Below are 23,741 nucleotides of genomic sequence, written 5' to 3' on the forward strand. Positions count from 1 at the left end.
CGTATGTTGCGAGTTTTTATAACGAAGAAGAAGAAGAAACAAATGTAAAAGACGAAACATTCGAGTGTCAAGAGCGCCAAAACGACAACAATGACACGAGGACTTAACGGGAGATGACGAGTCGTTTGCTGTCTCGTATACGAGACCCGGCCGAACGGGATTTATCCTTCGATATATGTCGAGGGAGTTTTGGTACACATGGCGCGCACGAAGAATCGCTTAACAGTTTTATTTTGAGTTTGGCATGGGTGCCGCTGCTTTCCCAGCAAATGTCATTCGCATGTGTGTAATTGGAACTCGGACGGGTATAACGATAAGTCAGGCGGCTGTTGGATTTGGTCGGGATCTATGGGGCGACGGGAGGCCTAATATGGAGAATCTCTCGCTCGGCGATCGCTGGAAAAACGCAGCAGTCGGACGGGTGACTTAACGGAAAAGCTTTTTCTTCGAGGGCAGCTACAGCAGTGAGTGCACTTTATGCGCATTAGCATAGAGTCGGCGCGTTGGCCTCTTGGCTCCTTTAGCTGCTGCGGCCGATTCTCCCGGAAGGTATCGAAAGTAGGTGTGGTCGAGTCGATCCCGATCGAGGTCGATCCCTCGCCGCTCCATTCCTCTGCTCGACTCCGCGAACAAACGAACGCGAGCACGTACGCTCTAACGGCTCGGAACACGCGGCTTTCCCTCCCTCCCTACCTCACCTACCCAATCGCTCCACATATATATATATATATATATATATATATATCGCTGAAGTGAGAAATACACCGGCCTCTCACTTGGACGCACTTTATCATAATGACGCGCACCAGCTCCATCGATGAAAGTGCATTGGCTCGGGTGGCGTTCCGAGGAAACCTGTCCTCCGCCTTTCTCTCCTACCTCCCTCCTTCTTCTCCTACCACCCACCTTCTCATTTACCAGGGAAAATCGTCGACGGACATTTTTCCACGACGTCGATGCCCCAGTCCGAGGAGCCTAGCGAGTATCGCGTTCGCGACGCGAGCTGCTATTTATACCCTCTCGCGAATTTCGCACTCGCCGTCTCCGATTCAATGGGTGTACCGATGTCAAGGAGTGGAGACTCGGTTAAAGAGAGATAGGAGAGCTCGTTGGTCCCCGTACGCCAAAGTATTAATTACGCGAGAGTCATCGGTCGACTGGTCACTCCTCTTGCCAGGATTTTTGGTCGCGAGGAGCTATCACGGAGATCGACCCAGCCCGGCTCGGCTGTCGATCGATCCGCCCGGTTCTCGCGTAAATTCCCATCGGCGGCGGATCGACGGCCGCTTGCCCAACCCGATTGTTCGCGGCCTTGTTGCGCAACATTGGTATACGCCCGCGTGAGCGCGAGCCACTTGTGCAATCAACCACCTGTCGTAATTGTCGTGGTGGACACCTCCGCGGCGCTTTTTCGGAGTTGGGCCGTGGAGGCCCCTTACGACGGCGAGGCCGAATTGAGTCGAGTCGAGTCGAGTGGAGTCGAGTCGAGTCGCTCGTGGAGCAAACAACGCAGGACAGACGCCGAGCGACAAGAACTAACGCGCCTTCTCCTCCTCTGTCTTTTACGCTCGAGCGTCATTGACCTCGGGAATTCGCATTCGCATTCGCATTTTATCTTTCTTACTCACTCTCTCTCTCTCTCTTTCTCCCTCCCTCCCTCCCTCTCGCCTCGCGTCGAACCAGCTTCGTTTACCACCGATTTAACGGCTGCATACCCGGCCGGCTTTTTAATGCTACACGAAAATCATTTATATCCGTAATTACGCGCACCGACTGCGGAAAATATTTATTTTCCACTACTGGCGCCCGATCATTATGCTCGTCTATGGCTCCGACACTGCCGAAGCTGCCAATTTAGTCTTCGTTTCCCGACATTAAATTGCGATTGACAAGACAACTGCGAGAGACTTAATGCTGCTATTAGTAACATAACGGAATCCAACTCTATTATGCCCTTTGAGTTACTGATGTTCCAAAAAAAAAAAAAAAAAAAAAAAAAAAAAAAAAAAAAAAAAAAAAAAAAAAAAAAAAACACTATTTCCCCCGGGGAGGGAAAAAAAAAAAAAAAAAAAAAAAAAAAAAAAAAAAAAAAAAAAAAAAATGAAAAAAGAAGCCTATCTTCCCGCGTAAGGTAGACTCTTTGTCTGCTTATCCTCCATTATCCTCCAGCCAACCCACATTACATGAATGTATCTGTATTGTCCCGTATCCCCTCCTCCAGATACCTCTCACTCGCTCTACGTACGTGTATTATATTTTCCCTATCCACGGTAACGATTGTTCCGCTTGTTTCCTTAAAGCCTCTTACTTTGCTGAATTTGCTGCTAGGGCGCCGAAATAACGAGGCGCAAGCGTCTTGAGTGGGGGTATTTAAAAATGGTAGCAGGAGCTAATTGGCGAATAAATATCGCGCACAATAGCGCGGGTCCGAGTGCTCTTAACCGTCATTAGTGGCAAGAATCTCGTAACGCGAATCTTCGCAGAGCCCGCGTACCTCTAGAAAGTTCGATACATCTGCGCTCGCATAATCTTACGCAGCGTAATAAATTCCTCGAGTCTATGAACGTATCTATTGAGAAAGTATAAAAAGATTTTCCGCAAATTCTCGAACGCTTATGGAACGACGGGCAGCTCGCTCGGCGTGCGACTTTAATTATGCCGCGCGGCATAACGTGCTCCACATGTGCGCGCGCGCGCACTTTCATTACTATTCACGACGAGCGGATACACGTGACACGTGAAATATCGCCCGACGAGAAGGAAGGAGCGAGCAACGCCAAGATATAATTTACGTCGCGCGTAAAAGTGTGCCGAGGCACGAGAATTCTAAGCCAATCTTAGTTAAGAACTTAGCTCGATGTACGGCCCCGTGACGGCCAATAATATCGGGGACAGGGGCTCAGGGCCTATCCCACTAGGAAGTATTGGGACTCGCGGCCGTCCTTGAGGACGAGATGGATTACAAGCTGGAAAAAGCTCGGGGGAAAAGGCGAAGAGGCGCGAGACAACGATCCTCGTTCTCACGATACCTGGAGCAACGCTGGAGCACGTGTACACTGGCGTGTCCGAGGTATCTTGGCACTTGTGACTCGAGCGGCGCCATCCATGATAAGAGACCATCCATGGGAAGGTGGTGGATGATTTTTCGCGGCTAAGGCGATAAGGAGGATTTCCTCTCGCGAATTGTGCAGCTGCGCTCGTTACGAAACGGATGCGCACGGCCACACCCCGCCGCGTCCGTATCGCTTTGGTCTTTGCGGGTGGAACGGGGAGGAGGGAGAACAGCGACGTTTAAAACGGCATTAAATTTATCCGAGGCGTTATAAAATATTCAGCTTTATTCGAGATTGCAAAATCATATGGATTTTCCTTGGCTACTACAGATGAAAAAGCGGCTGCGCTTAGTGACGTTAATTTTCCGTTATAATAAATACATCGTATTTCTTATCAGGATTGGGTATTATTGTAATTGTTATTATATTTCATTGTCGAGGGGATGGAGAGTTTGATCGTTCGTTAAATTGCTTTGAAGAAACGAGTGAGAAATAGGCCATAACGATAGCTTAACGAGCCCCATGGGAATACGTTTATCTTCGATTGACATATTTAGAAGAGATTTTTTAGTTTTATGTTAAATCAATGATCCACCGTTATTCGCTTTTTAATTTTATTTCGAGAAAAGGCAACTTTTATACCTCCTCCAGGTTATTTAGAATTTCATTAGAACTGGTTATGTTTACAGTAAAATTTGCGGTTCGTAAGTAAATGTTACGAGACTTTCAGTTTCTGTATCTACCCACTCATTATTCGTTTTCACCGCGCGCAATATAATTTGAAAACCTATTTTTTGTTGCTATATTTGCATATGTATATAGGTTTGTGCGCGCGCGTGATCTTGCGCATGTGCGCGTATGTGATGATTCTCTCTAGATTATTAAATTAACTTTCTATATGTATTAATTGCTATATTGCATTATCGAAGCTTAAAATTAACGAGCCATTTGAATAACCTAAACGAATGCAGTTAAGCCAAAATAGGTATAAAAAAATATATATTATTCATTGTATTATTTAGCTATTAATGCCCCTTAAGAATAAAGTATCTGTAAAGAGAAATCAATGGTAAGATGAAAGCCTGGTTGTCTTAAACATCGCGTGGCTTATTTGCTGATTGATAGATTAACGTTGACTGAACGCGATTCAACGCTCTTCTTAATATAAAATATGTCGTATTAAAATTAAATTAAGCCAATGATGAATGAGCAGAGGATGGGAGGAAAAGATGGGATAAAATTTTCCATAGACTGGTAAATGTAACGACTGGAGATAGTCGAAGAATCAAGGATCGAGCCACGTGAATGGAATATTAAAGTGCCGGAATGCATAAACGTCTACGAGTTAAGGTAGAAATACAGTATTTGCAATATAATTACATGCCTGGGTGATAAGTTGTTGGATTTACATATTCTATAAAAAAGAGAGGAATAAAGAAACGTGGGCATAGTAATTAGAATTCTGTGTAGAGGCGAAGGAGTAAACGAGCAGATAAAATTAAAATTCGTCGATAGAAGTCGTGATGAGTTCACGAGGATCTGACACTAGTGAATATTTGTTATTCCGAAGACATGGGTCTGGGAAGCACGCAATGGGAATTGTGATTGTTGACTTTGGACTCGTAGTGTCCGACTCTGGGAATGTCACTCGAGACTGCCGCAGGGAGAATGGGAAGGATAACGGTGTGATCGAGAGGGGCCGACAGCTCGAGTCCAGGTCACAAGTTCAGCTCGCGTCGGCCGCGAATGGACAGAGGCTCGTGAATCGGCTACTGAAAAAATGACTTCCACGTGAAGAGAGTGAGAGAGAGAGAGAGAGAGAGAGAGAGAGAGAGAGACCAATAACGAGGATTATTGGTACAACTAGCAAATTCAGAATTGCGCAGGTGGACCAACCACTGCTTGCTCAGTAAACGAGTAAATGGTGGTTACAATTAACAGACGCTCGCTCCCTTTCTATTGTAATTTACACTTTATTTACGCCATTTACACTTCTAATCGCGTAACTCGTAATTACTTTTTCGTTTCAGCGGGTTAATCGGCCCAGATGCAAGAACAGGGCCTAACCAATCGGCTATCCTACTTCTGTTATTATATTTATGATACTTTGGCTTCGCTCTTATTGAACGATTAATTTATTCGTCCTATAAGAAGTTGTGCTTATTTATGGACCAGCTATATTCTCACTCGTCTTTCTCCTTCTCTTACACCCCGCTCCCCCTCCCCACCGTCTAACCGCCATGTGCCATACTCTTGCTGTAATCGGTAATTGGAAAGAAAATCGGTCCACTTCGAATTCAAGAATCGATGTAATTATATCACCAGCTGCTTAGATAATATTCCTTCGGTCTGGCATAACCCATAATTTCTAAATCTATCTCACTGATTCGAAAAATTATTCAGATCGTAAAAAGCGTCTCGTACCTTTTCGCTTACATTGCAAATTTTTTTTTACAATTTTATGCCACCAATAGGCATGCGTATGGTATAATTATGCCATATTCATTTCGGGCGATTGAAAGTAGACACCAAAGGTAAATTGTCATGATAGAGCGTTACACTTGCCGGTACTTGTGTGCGATATATGTGTGCTAAGTTTTTATCGATAGACATGCTGATAATTTTCTCGCTTGAGCCCCTGCCATTGCGCTCCTATAAACCATTACCTTCTCCTATAATGACAAAGCTCGCTGGTACTCTTGTATATATTATCTCTCGCTAAACCAGCGAGTCTTGTTGACTTTTTTTTTATCGACGTACTCGGTTGATGAATTTGACAATGTATGCGAGGGAAAAGGTCCGTTGCGATTATGAATGATTCAAGTACTACTCGATCACCTGGGCCGAATAAGCCAGTAATCCGGATAAAATGACAAATTCAATGCAACGCCGCGAAGCCCATAAATCTTTCGATCGATCATTACAATGACGACTAAGAAATATGCAATCAGCTTCGTATTAATAAATCAATTTCCTTTAAGTATTTACCAAAGAACGTAAACGAGCTTTCGTATTTTTCGACAATTTTTGTGACTCAAGCTTGCGCTCCATTGGGATGAAAATTGAGAAGCTGCGGTCTGGTTCGACCACTAGCCAAGGGATTACGATTCGCGCGATACCTAAGTAATGTTCATGTAAATTTATCTATCGATCGCATTAAATAGTAGACGTTCGTGTGAAAAATACGACGAAGCAAGATTGGCGATAAAAAATCTCGATCGCAATAATGTGGGCCCTTAGTCAGCGATAACCGAAGGGGCAGACACGGGGACAGCGTTCAAAATTTTGTTTGACGGTGCTGGAGCCCGAAACGCTTAACGGACCAAACAAGTTTTAAACGATAAGGCTCAGCTGAAAATTGTGCGATCGAAACGGAAAGCGATGGAAGGGCGTCGTGCGTCGTCCCCGTCGTCAAACGGCGCTTCCGCGCTGGAGGGGAGCGCGGAGAAAGAGGGGCCGAAACAGGTGCACCACGGATCTCCCCCACATCCGGTGACTTTCAATATGGAGAAACTCGGCGGCGCGCGCTCGCGCAGGCTGTTTCAAAACGAAGGTGCACACGCACGTCAGGGAGAGACTTTCGATTTTTATTGTTCGCAAGAGGACTGTCTGGCTTTTTGGCGATTGCTCCCATCCGGTCGGGGAAAAAAGCGGACGTAACCGAGTCCGCAGCTCCTCCCCACCCCTCACCCGAGCACAATATCTCGTCACAGCGAGGTGCGCGAGGCCGAAAAAGCCAGGACTCGGGCGGGGCTCGGAAGAGGAAACAGCGAGAAAGTAACGTGTGCTCTGCCCTATATTGGTAGACCCTGATTACGGATCGACCTCGGATCGCCGGGAAGCTCAGAACCATGGGTACAGAGACGATTACACAGCGAACGACCTCTCGTATACCAACGAACCATCGACGCGGCCTCGAAAAACTCGAACGCATCGTCACCCCGTAAACTGGGTTACGCTAATACGATCAGTAAAGATTCGATGGACGATCATGGGATGAGGGGCGGGGGAGGAGTTGGGATGGGGAGAGGGACGGAGAGAGCCCTCAACGAATACCGATTAACCGACGCTTTGTCTAACTTTGAAATTAATACGACTTGGATGGACTTGATGGATAAGTTATTGCAGAGTGACGCGACTCGATAGATTTGAGAGCGAATCCGCCCTGGGTTAAGTGTGCCGCCAAGTATTATCGGGTAATCGACGACGAAAGTTTGAAGGATAAGAGAGTCGAGCGATCGGTAGCGCCGTTAATCAACGTCGTTTTCATTTTACGAGCAACGCGTGATTTTGACAAACGCCATTATCGCGAACATAATGCTTTCTCTATTAAAGATCAAAAAGTTCAAGAAAAAAAAAGGGAAAATCATAGCGAGAGAGAGAGAGAGAGAGAGAGAGAGAGAGAGAGAGAGAGAGAGAGAAAGAGAGAGAGAGGGAAGTAGAAAAACAGTCGAAATGTTGTCGGACGGTAAGCTATACTTCCGACCAGCTAAATAGAATAGCGAGTTACCGGTGCAAATTACTGGTCATTATTCTCTACGAACCACTTTTTTATCACTTTCTTCCACAACATACGGTAGCTGTGCTTTTTACGTATCCGAACTCCAGCTCGAAGATGGCCCGGATAAACGGTACTTTTATCCAATGGCGAGCTAAAAAAATTGATCTACCATTTTCAAGAACCACACTAAGACATCTCGGGGCTATTTCAATGGCCGTTAAATTGACAACAAAACATAGTATAGATGTCTTAATAATGTCCCTATTTTTTCCTCCTCCTCCTCCTCCTCCTCCTCCTCCTCCTGCCCTTTACGCGTCAGTCACCAACTCGTAACCAGCCTCGATGCAATACCGTAATCGTTCGACATCGTGTTCGGCCTACACGGCAGCTCGTGTCCACTCATGCCCGATCATCATCGACGGGGCCTTCATTCTCCGAGCGCATGACAGTCTCGAGGGAATGTCATTTTGAGCATTTCGAACGCGCCAAACGAAAGGAGAGCGTAGAACGTGAACGAGGTGAGAAAATATGCTGACCAAAACACGACCGCTATTTAATGGTCGACTTTGTCGCCTATTCACAACTACTGATTAGCAGAGGCTAGGCACCCTCGAGAAAGGGTCGCGAAGAGTGAAAAAAATCGAAACTCGCCGTATGACGATGGGCCGGATAACGCAGTTCGCAACGACGGGAACAATAATAATAAGGGCCGTGCCGATGCGCGGGCGACCTGCACTACCGGTCGCGCATCCGCCAATCAGCTTAAACGGCGATAAAACATCGGCAGCTGGGGAACCGACCGACCGGGCAATACTCACCAGCGTGGTCCGAGGCGAGGACCGCCGCCAGGGGCAGCAGTAGGAGTCTCAGCAGGATCGGCAGCGTGAACGGCGGTGACGGCGGCGACGACGGTGGTGACTGCGCCGACAGCATCGTGCCTCGCGAGCAGGTCGCCTCGGCTGCGGCCAAGTCTCGGTGCCGGGCCTCCTGGCCGGCGTCATCGGCGTCTCGGCCCTCTTCGGCACTCTTCGGCACTCGCGGGCCTCAAAGCCAGTGCCTCGGTCCGGGCATCGGCAGCCCGTGGAGGCTTCTCACCCTGGTCACCTGGCGGCACTCGCGGTACCGTGGGCACGGGCTCGGCTTCGGGCGCTGCGGGCGCTGGGATAGCGGCGGGAATCGTTAGTGTGCGCGCGACTCGCCTCCTGGCATCGCGGTCGCTGCGAGACTGAGGAGCGGGGCACAGGAGCCGACGGACGCTGGCTTCCCTTCACCGGCCGAGCGACGAGTGCGCGCGCAGTGGGCCACCGGGGCCTCGGTCCCGAGGCCCGCGCCGAGCCGAGCCGATCCGAGCCGCCGAGGACGTCCCGGCGTCACGAAGGAGCTTCGCTCCCGAGCTTCGGCCGAAAGCTTCGATCTCTTCGAGCTCGATTCGATTAGGCACGGGACGTCGGGTCCATGCGCCCCTTACCATCCCTCCAACATAATAAGGATCTCGAGCCGAGCGTGTAGGTAGGCTCGCCGAGCCATATGCAAACACCGCTTGATCGATCAATTTGCTCAATTTCAACATCACAGCGATTTTTCTGAGGGCCGAAACATCGGCCCAATTCGATCTTTTCTTACCCACAGAATCATTAAGATCCAACAGTTCCGCAAAAACCACGTATTATTGCTCCGTGAATTGTCGTCCGTTCGCTCGAGAATATGGAAGATTATTCTGAAACAAAAATTCGCTTTATCGATTTAAGTCCGATTCTCTGACTCACGATTAAAAATATCCGCATGACTGACGTAGCGCGATTGACCAAACTACGAGTTTCGGACTATCGAGACTATGAGAGAATATTTCGGACTAATAAGAAAGATATATATTACCAATAATCGCATTAGATGATTCTCGCCCCCCCCCCACTCCACCCCACCCCACCCCACCCCACTCCTCCCAGCTACAATTTCCCCCGCCAACTCGACGAACTGAATCACACAGGTTTATTTATATTTCGGTTTATTACGTTTCTTTCGCTCAAACGTCAAAGGCCAATAACCCAATATCGACGCACACACGAATTCGACGACTGAAAAACCAAATTGACAGTGTGACGATCTTCCAATGTAAAATGCGCAACTTCGATTCTGCCCATCAATTCTTAGACAATAGTATCGCTCACAGTTCGTTGCGATCATCAGTTTGGCCTAAAATCGGTAAACTATGTCCAGTCGCCAAGAGTCGCTCAAGACTTTTTTAAGTTTCCTCGGGAAACGAAGTCTGTGCAAAATGTTGCGGCTCGAGGGAGCTTCGGACGCTCGTCAACTTACCTAAATGTACTCGAGGGGCCGCGCGTGCCTCCCAATCTCCAACATACGCCTCGTCCTACTAATCGGCCCTTCACCCACCATCATTCGACTTCGTTCACCACCATGGCCCCTCTCATCCCCCGCCCGTCAATAAAGCGCGTTCCTTCGACCTGCAGGTCGAGACCTACTGAACCATTCTCCAAAGTACGAGCGGCCGTTCGCCATAGGATTTCGTACTCGCGCACCACTATCCCGTAAAGCATTTGGCTCGACTTACCGTTACACCCTACGACCATCTTATGCCATCATCGTCTCCCTTTCGCACTCGTTATTCAAGAGTCGCGTCTTTCATGCTTTCACACTCGGTGGAACGGCTGGACCGACGACATCTCGGGAGACATCAAAATAACAGACAGAGAGAGAGAGAGAGAGAGAGAGCAAGAGAGAGCAAGAGAGAGTAGGGTGCGCAGACCCCGTGTCCATTCTCCACCTGGACCCCCTAGACCCAACAGCAACGCCAGCGACCACTCCGACTTTCCCCGCTGTAGGAACGTACGCCCGTGGGGGATCTCACTTACCGTCGGACGCTACTATTCGCGTTCCGAGTAACAACGAGTTGGCCGGTAATGCTTCAGTGTAGCCGGAAGGTGTGGGCGCACGTCCGTACGTCGAGCGAGGAGGATGACGAGGAGTTGGAGGAGGTGCGCGCGAGCAAGTAGCGAGAGTGTGCGCAAGTGCGGGAAATCAGAGGGGGCAGCGAGCGCGGCCGAGTCTACGTCGAGGGAGCGACGCCCGGACGTTTGATCGTGGAGCAAGTGGGGGCAGGCGGTTACGGAGCGCAAGTACGTCGACCGGGTACGGTTCAGCGAGAGGCGGTGATGCCCAAGCGCCGCGAGCCGACATCCTGGAAGGACTTCGTAGCCGGCTGAGTAACCACCCCCACGGCTCGAGATCGATCGGGCATCTTCTTCAGTGTGGTCAGTTTGCACGTTAATGTTGGCCCCGAGACGACGTCGCAACAGACGGACCTACCGACCTCGTGTCGCCAAGCGTCGGTGAGTCGACGGGGCCATCCGAGGATCCTAGGGTTGCATGTAACTAATCTCCACCTCCCGCCGCCCTCGGGCCGTCCGCCAGCCGCTATCGATCCTCGTTCCCCCAGCAGCTGTTCCTGGCTGTTCCCTCCCCCCTCCCAAAACTCCCTCACCCCGGTATCAATTACCTTAGCCTTTGCTTATGCATTCGCCTTCGCCTTTGAGTTCGCCTTTGACTTCGCCTTCTATTTCGCCTTCTATTTCGCCTTCTATTTCGCCTTCGACTTCGCCTCCACACCTCCGCCTTTGCCTCGACGACCAGTCCCTCGCTCGTCTCACTCGAGCGTTTCCTCGCCAACTACGCCTGTCAGCGATGAATTATCCACCGTGTAAATTTCACTCTCCGATAAGATTGAATAGAGCTGTCACGCGTGTGTTGTGGGAGCGGTATTTTGCAATCGGATTCTAATTTGCCTTGGACATGTTGAGCGTTAAGCGAGCAGCCGCGCGCTTACATGTGCTAAGGATTCAGTGGGCACTTTGTTATTTTCCAGATTAATGGATCAATTAGCGACTAGTCTATTGTTTTGGTCGTAGAGATGGCCGAGGCCGGTGGTGGTGCGGGTGGTGCTGGTCAGAAATCCAGCGGAGACAATCACATTGCTCACAATCAAACGGACGTTAACGAATGCCTTGGCAGTTGGCTCACGTATTTACAGGTACTCACCTCCTCGCTATTCTTCCGGGCATCGCTCTCCCCTTCTCAAGTTGCCCTCTTAATCCCCTATTATTACGGCAGCTAGCTCGCTCGCTCATCGATACTACATCGAGCAATGATAATTAAGCGCACAGCGTTACCGTCGTATTGAGTAAGCGGGACTTATTTATCATTAGTAGTCGCGGTTTGTTTGTTTGCACTTTCATTCCATTATCAATGCGATTCGTTAAATCGTTGAGCGCGCGGATGTGTCAACGACTTTATACGCGTGACAACTTCACGCACCGCTACTTGAAATATTAGTTACTTTGTACTCTCGCCTCAGCTTGGCGGTGCAATGTTTGACAAAGACCTTTTGCTAACGTCGGGTCATAAAGTGGCTTCGTGTGGCCACGAGCGTCGATACAAGCGCCCAATTAATTGATTTATCATTGCGGAAGGATGGGACCAACGCCATGGAAGATGTAATGGTTTGTACACATTGCTGGGGTCTCGGTCGCTAAGTAAGCTCGCCGTTCATTCCAATCCCGCGATAAAGACCTTTCACTCGGTTTATTTTTATTTCTCACCTGAATTGCCCGTCACCACGATAAACGTTTGACAACTCGTCTATGGAATATCAATCTCCAATCAAATCTTCACCGAACCGATCGCTCTTTCTCTTCGAAGTCAATAATAATGAAAATTATTCAAAGATTATTCAAAAATTATTCAAGAAACCTATGGCTTGCATTCGACGTGCAATAGTAGAATCGCGCACGATTACGATGCATACGAGACAAATTTGCAAGCTTCATGCAAAAAAAAAAAAAAAAAAACATATGACACACGTAGGATAATAAAAAGGCAGAGCTTACGCGATCATCCACTAGTGACCGATTAAATACGAAATGAAATTTTCCAAACTCTCCATTCGTATCGTCCGCCCCGGCCGCTCCCAATTAATAATCCCACATTATAATAGAAGGTCCCGGGTCAAATGAGAAATATATTGGGTAATATTTCGTGACGCGCAGATGCTGAACGGACTATGCTCGGCTGGTACGAAGTTGGCATTGTCCTTGCAGGCGCTTCTATCCGTTCACGATACCATGGCTCAATGCAGGGTGACGAGCCAGTGTTTAGCAGGTTGGGAGGAACTGACCAGGGCAACCAACGTCGCCAGCCACACCGTTAAGAAACACGTCGTCACCGCTATGAAGGATTACGAGATTCTCGACAATGACGGCGAGAAGCACGTAAGGATACGTTATAGTAGCCGCGTTGGTGAACAGAGGAAAGTTTAAGGGGATCGTTAGGCTTGGCGCGTGTCATCGTCGCACGGCTGGCTATTGTAAATGCCAATGCCTTATTACGGGCTTTAATGGTCGTCAAGGATAAGTAGCAATGGTCGTCTGTTTATTCGCAGGATATACTTCGGGACAATATGCTGACCTTCATAAATCTCCAGTACCAATTCTGCGTCGCGTGTTGCAAATGTTTGGGTAAGTGCAGGGGCCGATAATTGTAAGTTACCCGTGGATCCGCGCGTATCGGAGTCACCTTGTTCATCCCCAACCACACGCACACGCACAGACACACACGCACAGACACACACGCACACGCACGCGCACACGCACGCGCACGCGCACACACCCGCCCCCAATAACTACATTTGCCATCGTTCCATTACGGCGCCAGCTGCCCACACCCTCAGTCCCGCCGTAGCCCCTAGTAGCCGCAACGTAGTAAAGCCGCTGAAGCTACCGTTACTGCTCGAGCGCTCTTCGGATCGCCACACTAACTAAAGTATTTGTAGCGAATCGGGAAATTATCGATTAATTCGATTTAATGATTCCGAAGGGGTGAGCTCTCGGCTATATGGCGTAGGCCGGGCGGTTGGGCTGACTGGGCACTCAGTCTTACCGATAAAAGTGCAAAAATCAGCTTCGGCTGCGAATTAAATGCAACGAGGGTTTCAGGAAGCATGGCTGAGTGCTCCTGCTCCCAAGACGAGACGGAGTGCGACATCGCAGCGCTCCAGCAGTGCTTCCAGCGTCTTTACAGCTCACCACCACCGGTCTCCTCCACGTCCGCCCACCACCCATCGCAGCCCGGTAGTCATAGATCGCCGCTGCCGTACTCGTTGTTTCCTCTGCAGGTACGAGCCACCGTGGTGTTTACCGCGTGGAAACCCCCCCCCCTACCTCACTCCCTCCTCTCCCTCCTCCCCCTGCCATACCGCCATCCCCATCCCCACCAAAACTCAATCCAATCCATTCGCGGCGTGAGTCTTTCCCACGTGCCATTACGTACCACATTTTCCCGATCGATTAGCCACTAGAGTTTGATCGACGCGCGCTCATCCACCCGCGAACGCTCCAGGTTCAGAGGAGGTGGTCGGAGACGGCGGCGGCCGACATGTTCGGTGGCGAGTCTTCCGAGCAAGCGGTGCGCCGATGGTCCATGCCCTGGGACTGCCGTCACGTGACCGAGTGGCCGAGACAGGAGGCGAGGACGAGACTGAGGGTGCCGTACCAGGACCGCAGCAGGTCAACGACCCCGGACTCCCTCTGGAAGTCGGCGATGGCCAGCCAGGATGGGCTACGCGAGGCCATACAGCTTCTCTCTTGCAAGCCAGGTAACTCTACGCCCCTTACCGCCCCCTCCCCCGCTGACTATCTTAATTAAACGCGCTTGGTTGCCGTCGCGAACGTTCGCCCACCCTCCCCACCTCCTCGACAACGTCGGCCCTATCCTCAGGAGTCAGGATATCGAGCCAGCAGATGAGCTACAGGGGCCAGCACGTCCCGGGTGTCACGCTAACGACCTGCAGCTACGAAAGCATCGGCTGCGAGGGCGCGGTCTGGCCGGACTCGAGGAACGCCAATTCGTCGCGCTGCTGGCCGCACGATTGCCACTCCAGTGATCATTCGGACCATTCGGGTGAGTATCGGTATAACGGCGCCTCTGCCCATTGCACGAATGCCCGACTCACTCGTGCTCACTCATCCTACTCATCGACCGTTCTCCTCCATTGACAGGGCCGCGCGACAGCGACCATAGTGCCCACAGCGGGGAGCACAGGGATTCTGGTAAGTGGATACGTACGTGTAGGCCTCCGGCTCGACTCGTTCAACATTCCCGACCCATTAATCCCTCGCACTCTCTCTTTCTGTTTCCCCATAGAGCAGAGTGGAGGCAGCGGCAGCATTCACTGCGATAGCAAAGACAGCGTACACTCGCATAGCGACTACAGCTATCACAGGGAATCGGATCCCGGTAGGAATGGTTTAATAAAATTGTCAGTCGCCCATTAGCTGAATGGATAAACTCCTTTCAGGTGTCGTGGAATTGCTTTCGTCTCGTAAGAGCAGCTCGTCCACGGATTCCTGCGTCTCTGCGCACAGTCGCTCGGGCTCCGAAGGTGCAGGTGCTGGTGCTGGGGTACGTATAAGTTATAATTTCCACGTCTCTCTCTCTCTCTCTCTCTCTCTCCCTCTCTCTCTCTCTCTCTCTCGTGTGATATCGTAGTACATTGTCGTATGTATTTTAGGAATCGGTTGCATCGAGCCTTTACTCCATGTGGACCGGCAACGATTTGCACTTTATGAAGTTGCCCGAGAACACGGAAGTTCAAGACGACAGGACCATTTAACGTGATTGCTGGCTAGTGACGCTATGTTTGTGGAAAATTGTCGGCAAAGTGATCTTGCCTTATACCGGGTATTGTTCGCTGTTGGAAAATGGCTTATCGCGAGGCAAGGACTTGCCCCACGAGTGCGCGAGCATCGACTCGTGTCACATCAACGATATCAAAGCCATTCTCCTCCGGCCATATAAATTTATTGGAAGCCATCGACGACATGCAGTTTTTATTCTATTTAATCATATTAATTCCGTATGAGCTGAGTGTAGAATGTCGGGAGAGAGAGAGAGAGAGAGAGAGAGAGAGAGAGAGAGAGCGTAGCAGCAATGATCGCACACACCTGGCACAAATATAAATCTTGTACAAGTGCCAAAAATTTTCTAGACACTTAGTTAAGACAATGTAATTTAATACTAGGAATAATCGATGAATGTACGTGGATATAGGATTTGATGTATATTTATGTTTTCCTATTAAAATAATAAATGAATAAAATAATTTCAAAGAACGACGATATTTGTGGTGAATATAAGGCATTTAATGTCATGGCAATTTGTTTATATGTACAATTTTATACGTATGGCACAATACAGCATATTATTAATAATAATAATAATCATAATAATAATCATAATAATTATTATAATTGTAGTAGTAGTAATAATAATAAGAATCATGATGATCATCGTCGTCGTCGTCGTCGTCATCGTCATCATCATCATCATCAATAATGATAATAATGTTAACAATAATGATAACAATAATAATAATATTAATAATAATAATAATAAGAAGAAGAAGAAGAAAAAGAAGAATAATTATCGTCATCGTTATGATTAATAATTGACAATTAATTGCAATAATGATGACAATTATAATGATGACGATGATGATAATAATAATCGTTGGCGCTTATATATATATATATATATATATATATAGTAAAAAATTAATGATATCGCTTATGAATCGAAATTATAAACCAAACTAATTAACTTACTAATACTATGAGATACGTGCACAAAATTCACTTATAGTCCTATTCGAATAAATGATTTTTTGATCCGTGTTTAGAACTTGGTCATTACTAAAAGAAAGATAAAACATAAAATACGGAACTGAGAGACATTCGATGCTGATTGGTGGCCACGGAGACTTACGTGCAAGTCCTCCATAATTGGAGGCGAGGAATAGGGATTAGGGTTATTAAAAATTTTCATGTTGAAGAATAAAAAAAAAAAAAAAAAAAAAAAAAAAGGGGTTTAAAAAAAAATGAGTGATTTAAAGACAACAACAATAGAACGATCGATCACGCGGGTTAAGGGGCTGTGATTCGCAACGTCCGTGGCTTCTTGAACGATAAAACGTGACTAGAAATAGCTTTCTGCCGTTTAAAAAAGTTTACAGACTCCACGAGAAGGTGCCATTGCCGTTATTAATAGCAGTGGAGACGGTAAGGTCGAAAGGTAAAGGTAAAAGGACGGATCGATAAGCGAGGGAGGAAGATTGGGCGAAGGAGTGACGGGAGGTGGCGCCGTGAGAGACACAGGGACGAGGAGCTGTTGGTGCTCAGTCGATCTCGTCCTCCGTGAGCTCGTCCTCTTCCTGGCCGTAATCATCGTACTGGTCCTTGATGTCCTCCTCCTTGTCGAGCGGGCAGTGCAGGCACCTCGACTCGTTGATGCCGTAGTTGATGCAGGTGTCACCGACGCACTCGCAGCAGCCGTCGTGGAACCAGCGGTAGCTCGTTGCCCCCATGCTCTGGCAGGCCTGTCGGCACTTGTTCCATGAGTTGCACTGGGCCATATAGGCGACCGTGCAGTTCACCGTCATCACGTTTGGCTTGAGCGAGTAGTTCTTCTCGCCCTCGAGCGACTCTGAAACTCATTATCGAGGAGGTCTCGATGTAGCAACATATCGACTCACACTCCCACGTGCCTATCCACACCCCCCCCCTCCTCTACCAAACTTTACTCATCTCCACCATCATACCCATACCCATTCGTGCACTATTGACCATTGGGCCTATAACATCACGACCGCCGTCTTCATTGGCTATATTAAATATTTAAGCGCGACGCTCTCTGTTATCCGCTTGGATTTAAAATTAAATAGGTTAAGGACTCCGTTTAAATTGGGAGGAGGGATCGGTGGTATAATGCCATCGTTGCTTTCTGCCAATTGTTTCCCTTCTCTTTCTCCTCGCCCAGCTTTTATCAAGAAGCCTGGAATTACCGAGTCTCTCGATCTCGCTTTGCGCGTTTCTCCTCTTCTCCTCCTCCTCCTCCCCCCCCCCCCCCCCTCGCAGCCGTTCTGCAATTCCGCGAAACCTCTCATTCCCTCGCGCTGTATCTACACGTGCGCGCTAATGCTCTTTTGTGTTCGTGCGCGTGTGCTAACGCGAGAGCATAAAAAGCGCAGACTTTAAAACAAAATACAAAACAAAAACAAAAACAATAATAAATTAAAAAACAAAACAATAGAAACAAAGAAAATGAAAACAAATGGAAAGAAAGAAGGAAAAAAAAGCCACTTTTTCAGAAGAATTTAAAGAGCATTCCGTATGTGCCGGAAACGTCAGTTAGCAAAGCCATAAAATGAGGTATTCAAATTGCCAGCGTGACAATGAGTCAAACTTTTACGAACTTTACGATTCTTTAGCTTCTTATATTTGCTCTTTACTTCTTTTACGTTTAGAGCCGCTTTGTAAGTAACCGACAATGTCGATCATTCGGGCGGGCCGACCGACCGCGAGATTTACCTATGATTATTCTGCGTACTCAAGAAATTCCTGGCGGCATCAAAGTAATATATAATGGACGAAGCAACGCCGCAACTGTGGTTTTTTCCTCTTTCTTAAAGCTACATCATCTCGAACATTATTACTCGATAATACTATCAGCGGCGATAGCAACAACAACAACAACAACAACAACAACAACAACAACAACAACAACAACAACAACAACAACAACAACAACAACAACAACAACAACAACAACAACAACAACAACAACAACAACAACAACAACAACAACAACAACAACAACAACAACAACAACAACAACAACAACAACAACAACAACAACAACAACAACAACAACAACAACAACAACAACAACAACAACAACAACAACAACAACAACAACAACAACAACAACAACAACAACAACAACAACAACAACAACAACAACAACAACAACAACAACAACAACAACAACAACAACAACAACAACAACAACAACAACAACAACAACAACAACAACAACAACAACAACAACAACAACAACAACAACAACAACAACAACAACAACAACAACAACAACAACAACAACAACAACAACAACAACAACAACAACAACAACAACAACAACAACAACAACAACAACAACAACAACAACAACAACAACAACAACAACAACAACAACAACAACAACAACAACAACAACAACAACAACAACAACAACAACGACGACGACGACGACGACGACGACAACAACAACAACAAATAATAATAATAATAATAATAATAATAATAATAATATTAATGATAATGATAATAATAATAATAATAATAATAATAATAACAACAACAATGGCAATAGCGAGGGCAATGGTGGAAATAACAGCAACAGCAGTAGCAACAACGGCAGCACTAATAATAATGATGATGATGATGATGATGATGATGATGATGATGATGATGATGATGATGATGATGATGATGATGATGATGACGACGATAATAATAATAATGACGATGATGATAACGATGTTGATGATTACGACGAAGTGATCGCAATGATAATGATAATGACAATTGGAAATGGACATTGGCGTCGAGGCAGCGACATCAATGAGTGTGTACGTTAGCACTCGTGGAATTTAAAAATGAATTCCACTCGGAGTTATTTATAGGCGTAATGCCGGAGCGCAGGTGCACTGGCGCACTGGCGCACGCGTGCGCCTATAAGCGCGACCCGAGTGTCGACGATAGAGAAATAATCGGATAAGCTCGCAATTCCAGGCTTCCCGGAATTCGCAGCGCTGATTAGCCGATTGTGCAATTGCGGGCCATTGTGCAGTGGGGCGTAATAGCCGTTTGGCTGTGAAGAAGCTGAAGCAGCGAGCTTAAGGAGGACGAGCGCACTTTATTGGAACTGACTGTTTGAGGAATTGATATTGGTAAGGGCGAGAAGCGGGGCGGACGATCCTTCCCTTGAGGCGGTGCCGCCCTCGATATAATAAATAATACAGGATAAGTAAACAGGAACTCGCACGCGCAACTACTCGTCCCACGTTCCCGTCGAGTAACTTACGCATGTGGTACTTGATCTCCTTCTCCTGGTTGGGCGCGAAGAGGGTGATGTCGAAGTCGACCGGATAGGTGAAGGTGAGCCATCGCTCGTGGGCGTCGGGCTCAGCGGTGAGGGCCTGGAATAGCCCGGGCACGGGCTCGTTGAAGTCCTCAACGTGAGACTTTTTGCTGAGCGGGTTATCCGTGATGTTCGGCTTGGGGCAGAGATCTAAAGAGAGAGAGAGAGAGAGAGAGAGAGAGAGAGAGAGAGAGAGAGAGAGTGTGTGCGTGCGATTAGTTGGTTTAGCGGCTGTTGTTTTTGTGGTGGGCGCGGTCGTTCGTCCGTGCGGGAAACATACGTACCCACGCAGGAGCAGCACTCGTCGTATAGGTAGGACAGGCAGGAAAAGCACTCCTTGCAGCAGGTGCAGGTGACGAGATCGCACTTGCAACTCTGGGTCAGCATGCACTTGCTGACGACGCTCGCACAGATGGCCTCGTTGCAGCCGTGGCTCCAACCGGCCGAGAGCAGGAGGACCAGGGCAGCGCTTAATATCGGGAGGACCGGCGTGGGCCTCATCGTTCCCTAGAAGATCGAGCACTACGTTGAGAAAGCCCTCGGAGTGCTGGAGCAACGATCCCCGCACACCCGCAATACGTCCACGACTTTTCTTCCCGGTCTTCCACTCTCGGGACAGCGTCCGATTTTATCGCCCTCGACGAGGATTTAAAGGAAGCTCCAGCAGCGGCAGCGGTAGCGGCGGTGGCAACAGCGGTAGCAACGGCGGCGGCGGCGGCGGCGGCGGCGGCGGCGGCAGCCACGGTAGCCGCGGAGGCGAAGCTGATTTTTCTGCTGTCGACGGCTGCACCAGCGACCGACGGAGAGCGTGAGAGCCGTGAGCGGAGAGCGGAAAGCGGAGAGCCGTGAGCCGATAGTGTAGAGCGGAGAGAGAGAGAGAGAGAGAGAGAGCGACTGAACGCGAGCACAGACGTTTGAATCGTAGTCTGTCGATTAATCGGCGATGATCGGAAACGATAATTGCGTTTGACGCAATTATTTAAGTCTACTGTAGCTCGTTATTGCGATACACTCGCTCGCTCTCCTACGGCGATCCTTCTGCCCCACCCACCCCACCCCAATAACCCCAGTCGAAGCTGCTACTTTGCGCGGGTATGCGTGAGTACGCGCTTGCGTGCGTGAGTGCATCTGTTTCTAATAATACGTCCCGCACCGCCACCCACTGATTTTTGCGATTTATTTCAAGCGCATTAATACACTAACGGCAATGCTTTTGTGAATTACGCAGGAGTTCGCTCCCACGTAAGGGTGAGTTTGCGTTGGACGACCTGGAGCACGAGCTCCGATCTCGTTACGCCGTTCTCCTCCTCGCTGCTAATAGTAATTCGGCTCGGTGCCCTCGGTCCTTATTCTCCTCCGTCATTCGTCTTTAATCCTGAATTCGCGTCTCCGTCGGCTGGGCGCGAGTTCCCGACCGGTTCCAATCCTTTCTCGAGCATTTATTCAGCGACTTGCCTCTTAGTCCGCCTGGAAAGTCCATTTGCCCACTCTCCCTAATTCTTCTCGCTCACTCTGCCTGCCTCCTTGCCAAGTTCACCGGAGGGCCCACCACCCACCCACTCTCTCCTTTTCTCTCTCTCTCTCTCTCTCTCTGTCTCTGTCTCTCTCGCTTGAACATGCGAATATAGTTTTAGCCGAGGACGATACCAAAGTGGCCGAAAACGTTCATTCAGAAACCACGGGGTGCACGGAGCGTATTATTACTTACGTAATAAGGCATTTATTTATTTCAATAGCCGTAGCCAGGAGCTTCACTATTGTTGGGGTGCGACTTAACGATGCCGTACTCATACATTTTCCTCGTTGATTCGCGATTGCGTCCTGTAGGCGCGCTCCCACGGATGTCTGGGAAGGCGCTGAGCGATTGGAAATCGACAGCTGCGCTTGAGCACTCATTCGATTGCCTTGTCGAACGTGCGTCGAACGATAGGAACGGATTGGAGAGAAGAGGAGAGATAGGGAGAGAGATAGAGAAAGAGAGAGAGAGAGAGTGAGAGAGAGAGAGAGAGAGAGAGAGAGAGAGAGAGAGAGAGAGAGAGAGAGAGAGAGAGAGAGAGAGAGAGAGAGAGAGAGAGAGAGAGAGAGAGAGAGAGAGAGAGAGAGAGAGAGTGAGAGAGAGAGAGAGAGAGAGAGAGCAACGTCGTCGTTTAGCGGAGTGACGAGCCGAGGAGAAGAGCGATCGCAGCAGCGGCTCGCCGTCGACCGAGTCGCGGAGGTAGAATGGCGCTCGATTGGTGCGTTTGGCGATCGGCAAAGGTCGGACCAATGCAGACACTCGAGTCTAACCTAATAGGATAATTGTATATGTCGAACGCTCGGCCGTTTAACTTTCTAACGTAGGAGAGGAATTCGTTGGGTGGCACGGGATTCGGCGGGGGGTAATGGACCACGGGGCGGCGGGGCGGTGGGGCAGGGGGACAGAAGCAGGAGCTCGTGCGCGCCGCTGCGAGACAAATGGGCTGATCGGCCGCTGTAGGGGCCGGGAAATCGAGGCCGCGCAACGCCGCTGGCGAAAGAGGGGCCCGGGTGCCTCGAAGGTTCGCGCTCGCGTCGTTATCGCATACCGTCGGGGCAGGGCGGGGGATGGGTAGAGATGGCTGAGGACGCGGTGGCGGAGGAGGAAGAGGAGAGAGACCCTTCCGCTCAGGTATGCCGAGTGAGCTCGCTTGGCCAAGCGAGCGCCAGAGCTCCGAAAATTACGATCTCGAGTATTCGGGGAACTTCAGGTAGGTCGCGCGCGGGAGGCTGGGGTCTGATGGTCGGAGTCGCCTTTGGGAGCGTAGTAGCGCCAAGTGACTAAGAGGAGAAAAATTCGGAGCGCCGGAGGAGCGTCGGAAGGCGCGGAGGTGGCCGCTCGCGGTACACGTGGGGTCGATACGCACCTGCTGTCGGAGGCTCTCGGCTAGATCCGTCGTTCCCGAGCTCGAGAAGACGACGAGGACGGGCGTTGGGCGTCGAGCGGGGGTCGACGTCGAGGGTGGTAAGGTTACACGGTGGCAGAGTTACGGGCTCTTCTCGGACTTCCCTCGGTGCGACTTCTTCCTGGTGACTATCGGTACTCCTGGTGCGCGACGAGACACTCCCGTGTGGCCGAAGTCGCTGTGCGCAGTAGGCCGCGTGACATGTCGCGCGCCTCCGAGTCTGCCAGAGAGCGCGGGCGACGAGCCGGATCGAGGTGCGGCGCCTATTCGACTGAATTAAGGAAGAGAGTCTCGCGCGAGAGGAGCCGAGGACCGTCAGGAGGAAAAGGCTGTCGAGAAGGAGGAGGTGGAGGAGGAGGAGGAGGAGGTTGAGGCTAAAGAGGAGGAGAAGGAGGAGGCTTAGGTGGTGGAGGAGGTGGAGGAGGAGGAGACGGCAGAGCAGGAGGAGAAGGAGGAGGAGGAGGAGGAGAAGGAGGTGGTGGAAGAGTAGGTGGAGGAGGAGGTGGAGGAGGGAGATGTAGAGGAGGAGGTGGAAACAACAGCGGTTGCTGGTGCTGGTGGTGGTGGTGGTGGTGCTGTTGCTGTTGCTGTTTCTGCTATTGCTGTTGCTGTTGCTGTTGCTGTTGCTGTTGCTGTTGCTGTTGCTGTTGCTGTTGCTCTTACTGTTGCTGCTGTTACTGCTGCTAAAACAGCGGCGACGGCGGCTTCGGTGCTCTCGAAATCGTCGGTCGGAGGGGAGCACGACTGGTTCTCGAATTTTTTCGACTTTTTACCTTACCTGTCGCTCGAGTGCCGCTCCTACAACGTCTCGCTCTCTCCCTCACTCTCCCGTTCGCCGTTTATTGCTTAGATCTCCGTCCCCCGTCACCTCGTCCATCGTCGAGGCTTTTTTTCCCGCCGTGTCCCCTTCCCCTGCCTTTACCCGCATGACGAGCGTTTCACCTGTGCGCGTCTCCTTCCTGACCTCCGACGTCCAGACAAACGTGATTCTCTGCAGAGGTGGAAACATTGTCCAACCGGGATCTCGATACTGTAGAGAACGACGTTCGCCAGCATCACCCTCGACGACTCGCGCCCTTGTCAGCAATTCGGTTATCGTCGATGCTCGTCTCGTACTCGGAGTCCCGCCACCACTGCCTCCCACTCATCTCTTACGACGATAAGTGCCGCTTAAGCATTTAAATACTTCCGCCGTTCTCTCTCTCTCTCTTTCTC

General features: G+C 49.4%; 3 protein-coding genes across 7 annotated transcripts in view; 1 reads left to right on the forward strand and 2 right to left on the reverse strand.

The window, feature by feature from the left end:
- fw (CUB and Sushi multiple domains furrowed) overlaps positions 1-8,824 on the reverse strand; it is a 34,159-nt gene extending 25,335 nt beyond the window's left edge. Inside the window, exon 1 of the mRNA XM_011499676.1 lies at positions 8,373-8,824. Within this exon, the coding sequence (XP_011497978.1) occupies positions 8,373-8,487 (115 nt within the window). The 5' untranslated portion in view covers positions 8,488-8,824. The remainder of the gene's footprint in view (positions 1-8,372) is intronic.
- A 1,696-nt stretch (positions 8,825-10,520) lies between these two features.
- On the forward strand, positions 10,521-15,310 carry LOC105362277 (uncharacterized). Of its 4 annotated transcripts, none has more exons than XM_011499677.1 (11): positions 10,521-10,904; positions 11,438-11,602; positions 12,618-12,839; positions 13,010-13,085; positions 13,563-13,741; positions 13,966-14,221; positions 14,344-14,526; positions 14,625-14,675; positions 14,770-14,862; positions 14,924-15,027; positions 15,137-15,310. In XM_011499677.1, the coding sequence occupies exons 2-11, from the start codon at positions 11,483-11,485 to the stop codon at positions 15,236-15,238; spliced, it is 1,386 nt and encodes a 461-aa protein (XP_011497979.1). In that variant the 5' UTR covers positions 10,521-10,904; positions 11,438-11,482; the 3' UTR covers positions 15,239-15,310. The 4 variants fall into 4 exon arrangements, 3 of the variants coding, with proteins under 3 accessions (XP_011497979.1, XP_011497980.1, XP_011497981.1); XM_011499678.1 differs by having other exon boundaries at positions 11,481-11,602; XR_912879.1 differs by lacking the exon at positions 15,137-15,310 and having other exon boundaries at positions 10,522-10,904; positions 14,775-14,862; positions 14,924-15,005.
- Positions 15,311-16,522: 1,212 nt separating this feature from the next.
- LOC105362279 (twisted gastrulation protein homolog 1-A) lies at positions 16,523-22,835 on the reverse strand. 2 transcript variants are annotated; one of them, XM_011499681.1, is made up of 4 exons: positions 22,488-22,835; positions 19,890-20,112; positions 19,549-19,755; positions 16,523-17,106 (listed from the first exon to the last, which is right to left on the reverse strand). In XM_011499681.1, exons 2-4 carry the CDS (start codon positions 20,104-20,106, stop codon positions 16,799-16,801), a joined length of 732 nt encoding a protein of 243 aa, XP_011497983.1. In that variant the 5' UTR covers positions 20,107-20,112; positions 22,488-22,835; the 3' UTR covers positions 16,523-16,798. The 2 variants fall into 2 exon arrangements, with proteins under 2 accessions (XP_011497983.1, XP_011497982.1); XM_011499680.1 differs by having other exon boundaries at positions 16,523-17,112.
- Positions 22,836-23,741: the final 906 nt, after the last annotated feature.

Source organism: Ceratosolen solmsi, unplaced genomic scaffold (genome assembly GCF_000503995.2).
Source record: "Ceratosolen solmsi marchali unplaced genomic scaffold, CerSol_1.0 scaffold35, whole genome shotgun sequence".
NCBI lineage: Eukaryota > Metazoa > Arthropoda > Insecta > Hymenoptera > Agaonidae > Ceratosolen > Ceratosolen solmsi.

Excerpts from the sequence above, each read along its gene's own strand:
- LOC105362279 (XM_011499680.1), bottom strand. The coding sequence starts at position 20,106 with ATGAGGCCCACGCCGGTCCTCCCGATATTAAGCGCTGCCCTGGTCCTC. Across the intron at positions 19,756-19,889 it reads CGAGTGCTGCTCCTGCGTGG|ATCTCTGCCCCAAGCCGAAC; the intron begins GTACGTATGTTT and ends CTCTCTCTTTAG. Across the intron at positions 17,113-19,548 it reads GGAGATCAAGTACCACATGC|TTTCAGAGTCGCTCGAGGGC; the intron begins GTAAGTTACTCG and ends CTCGATAATGAG.
- LOC105362277 (XM_011499677.1), top strand. The coding sequence starts at position 11,483 with ATGGCCGAGGCCGGTGGTGGTGCGGGTGGTGCTGGTCAGAAATCCAGC. Across the intron at positions 12,840-13,009 it reads ACAATGACGGCGAGAAGCAC|GATATACTTCGGGACAATAT; the intron begins GTAAGGATACGT and ends GTTTATTCGCAG. Across the intron at positions 14,863-14,923 it reads TCACAGGGAATCGGATCCCG|GTGTCGTGGAATTGCTTTCG; the intron begins GTAGGAATGGTT and ends AACTCCTTTCAG.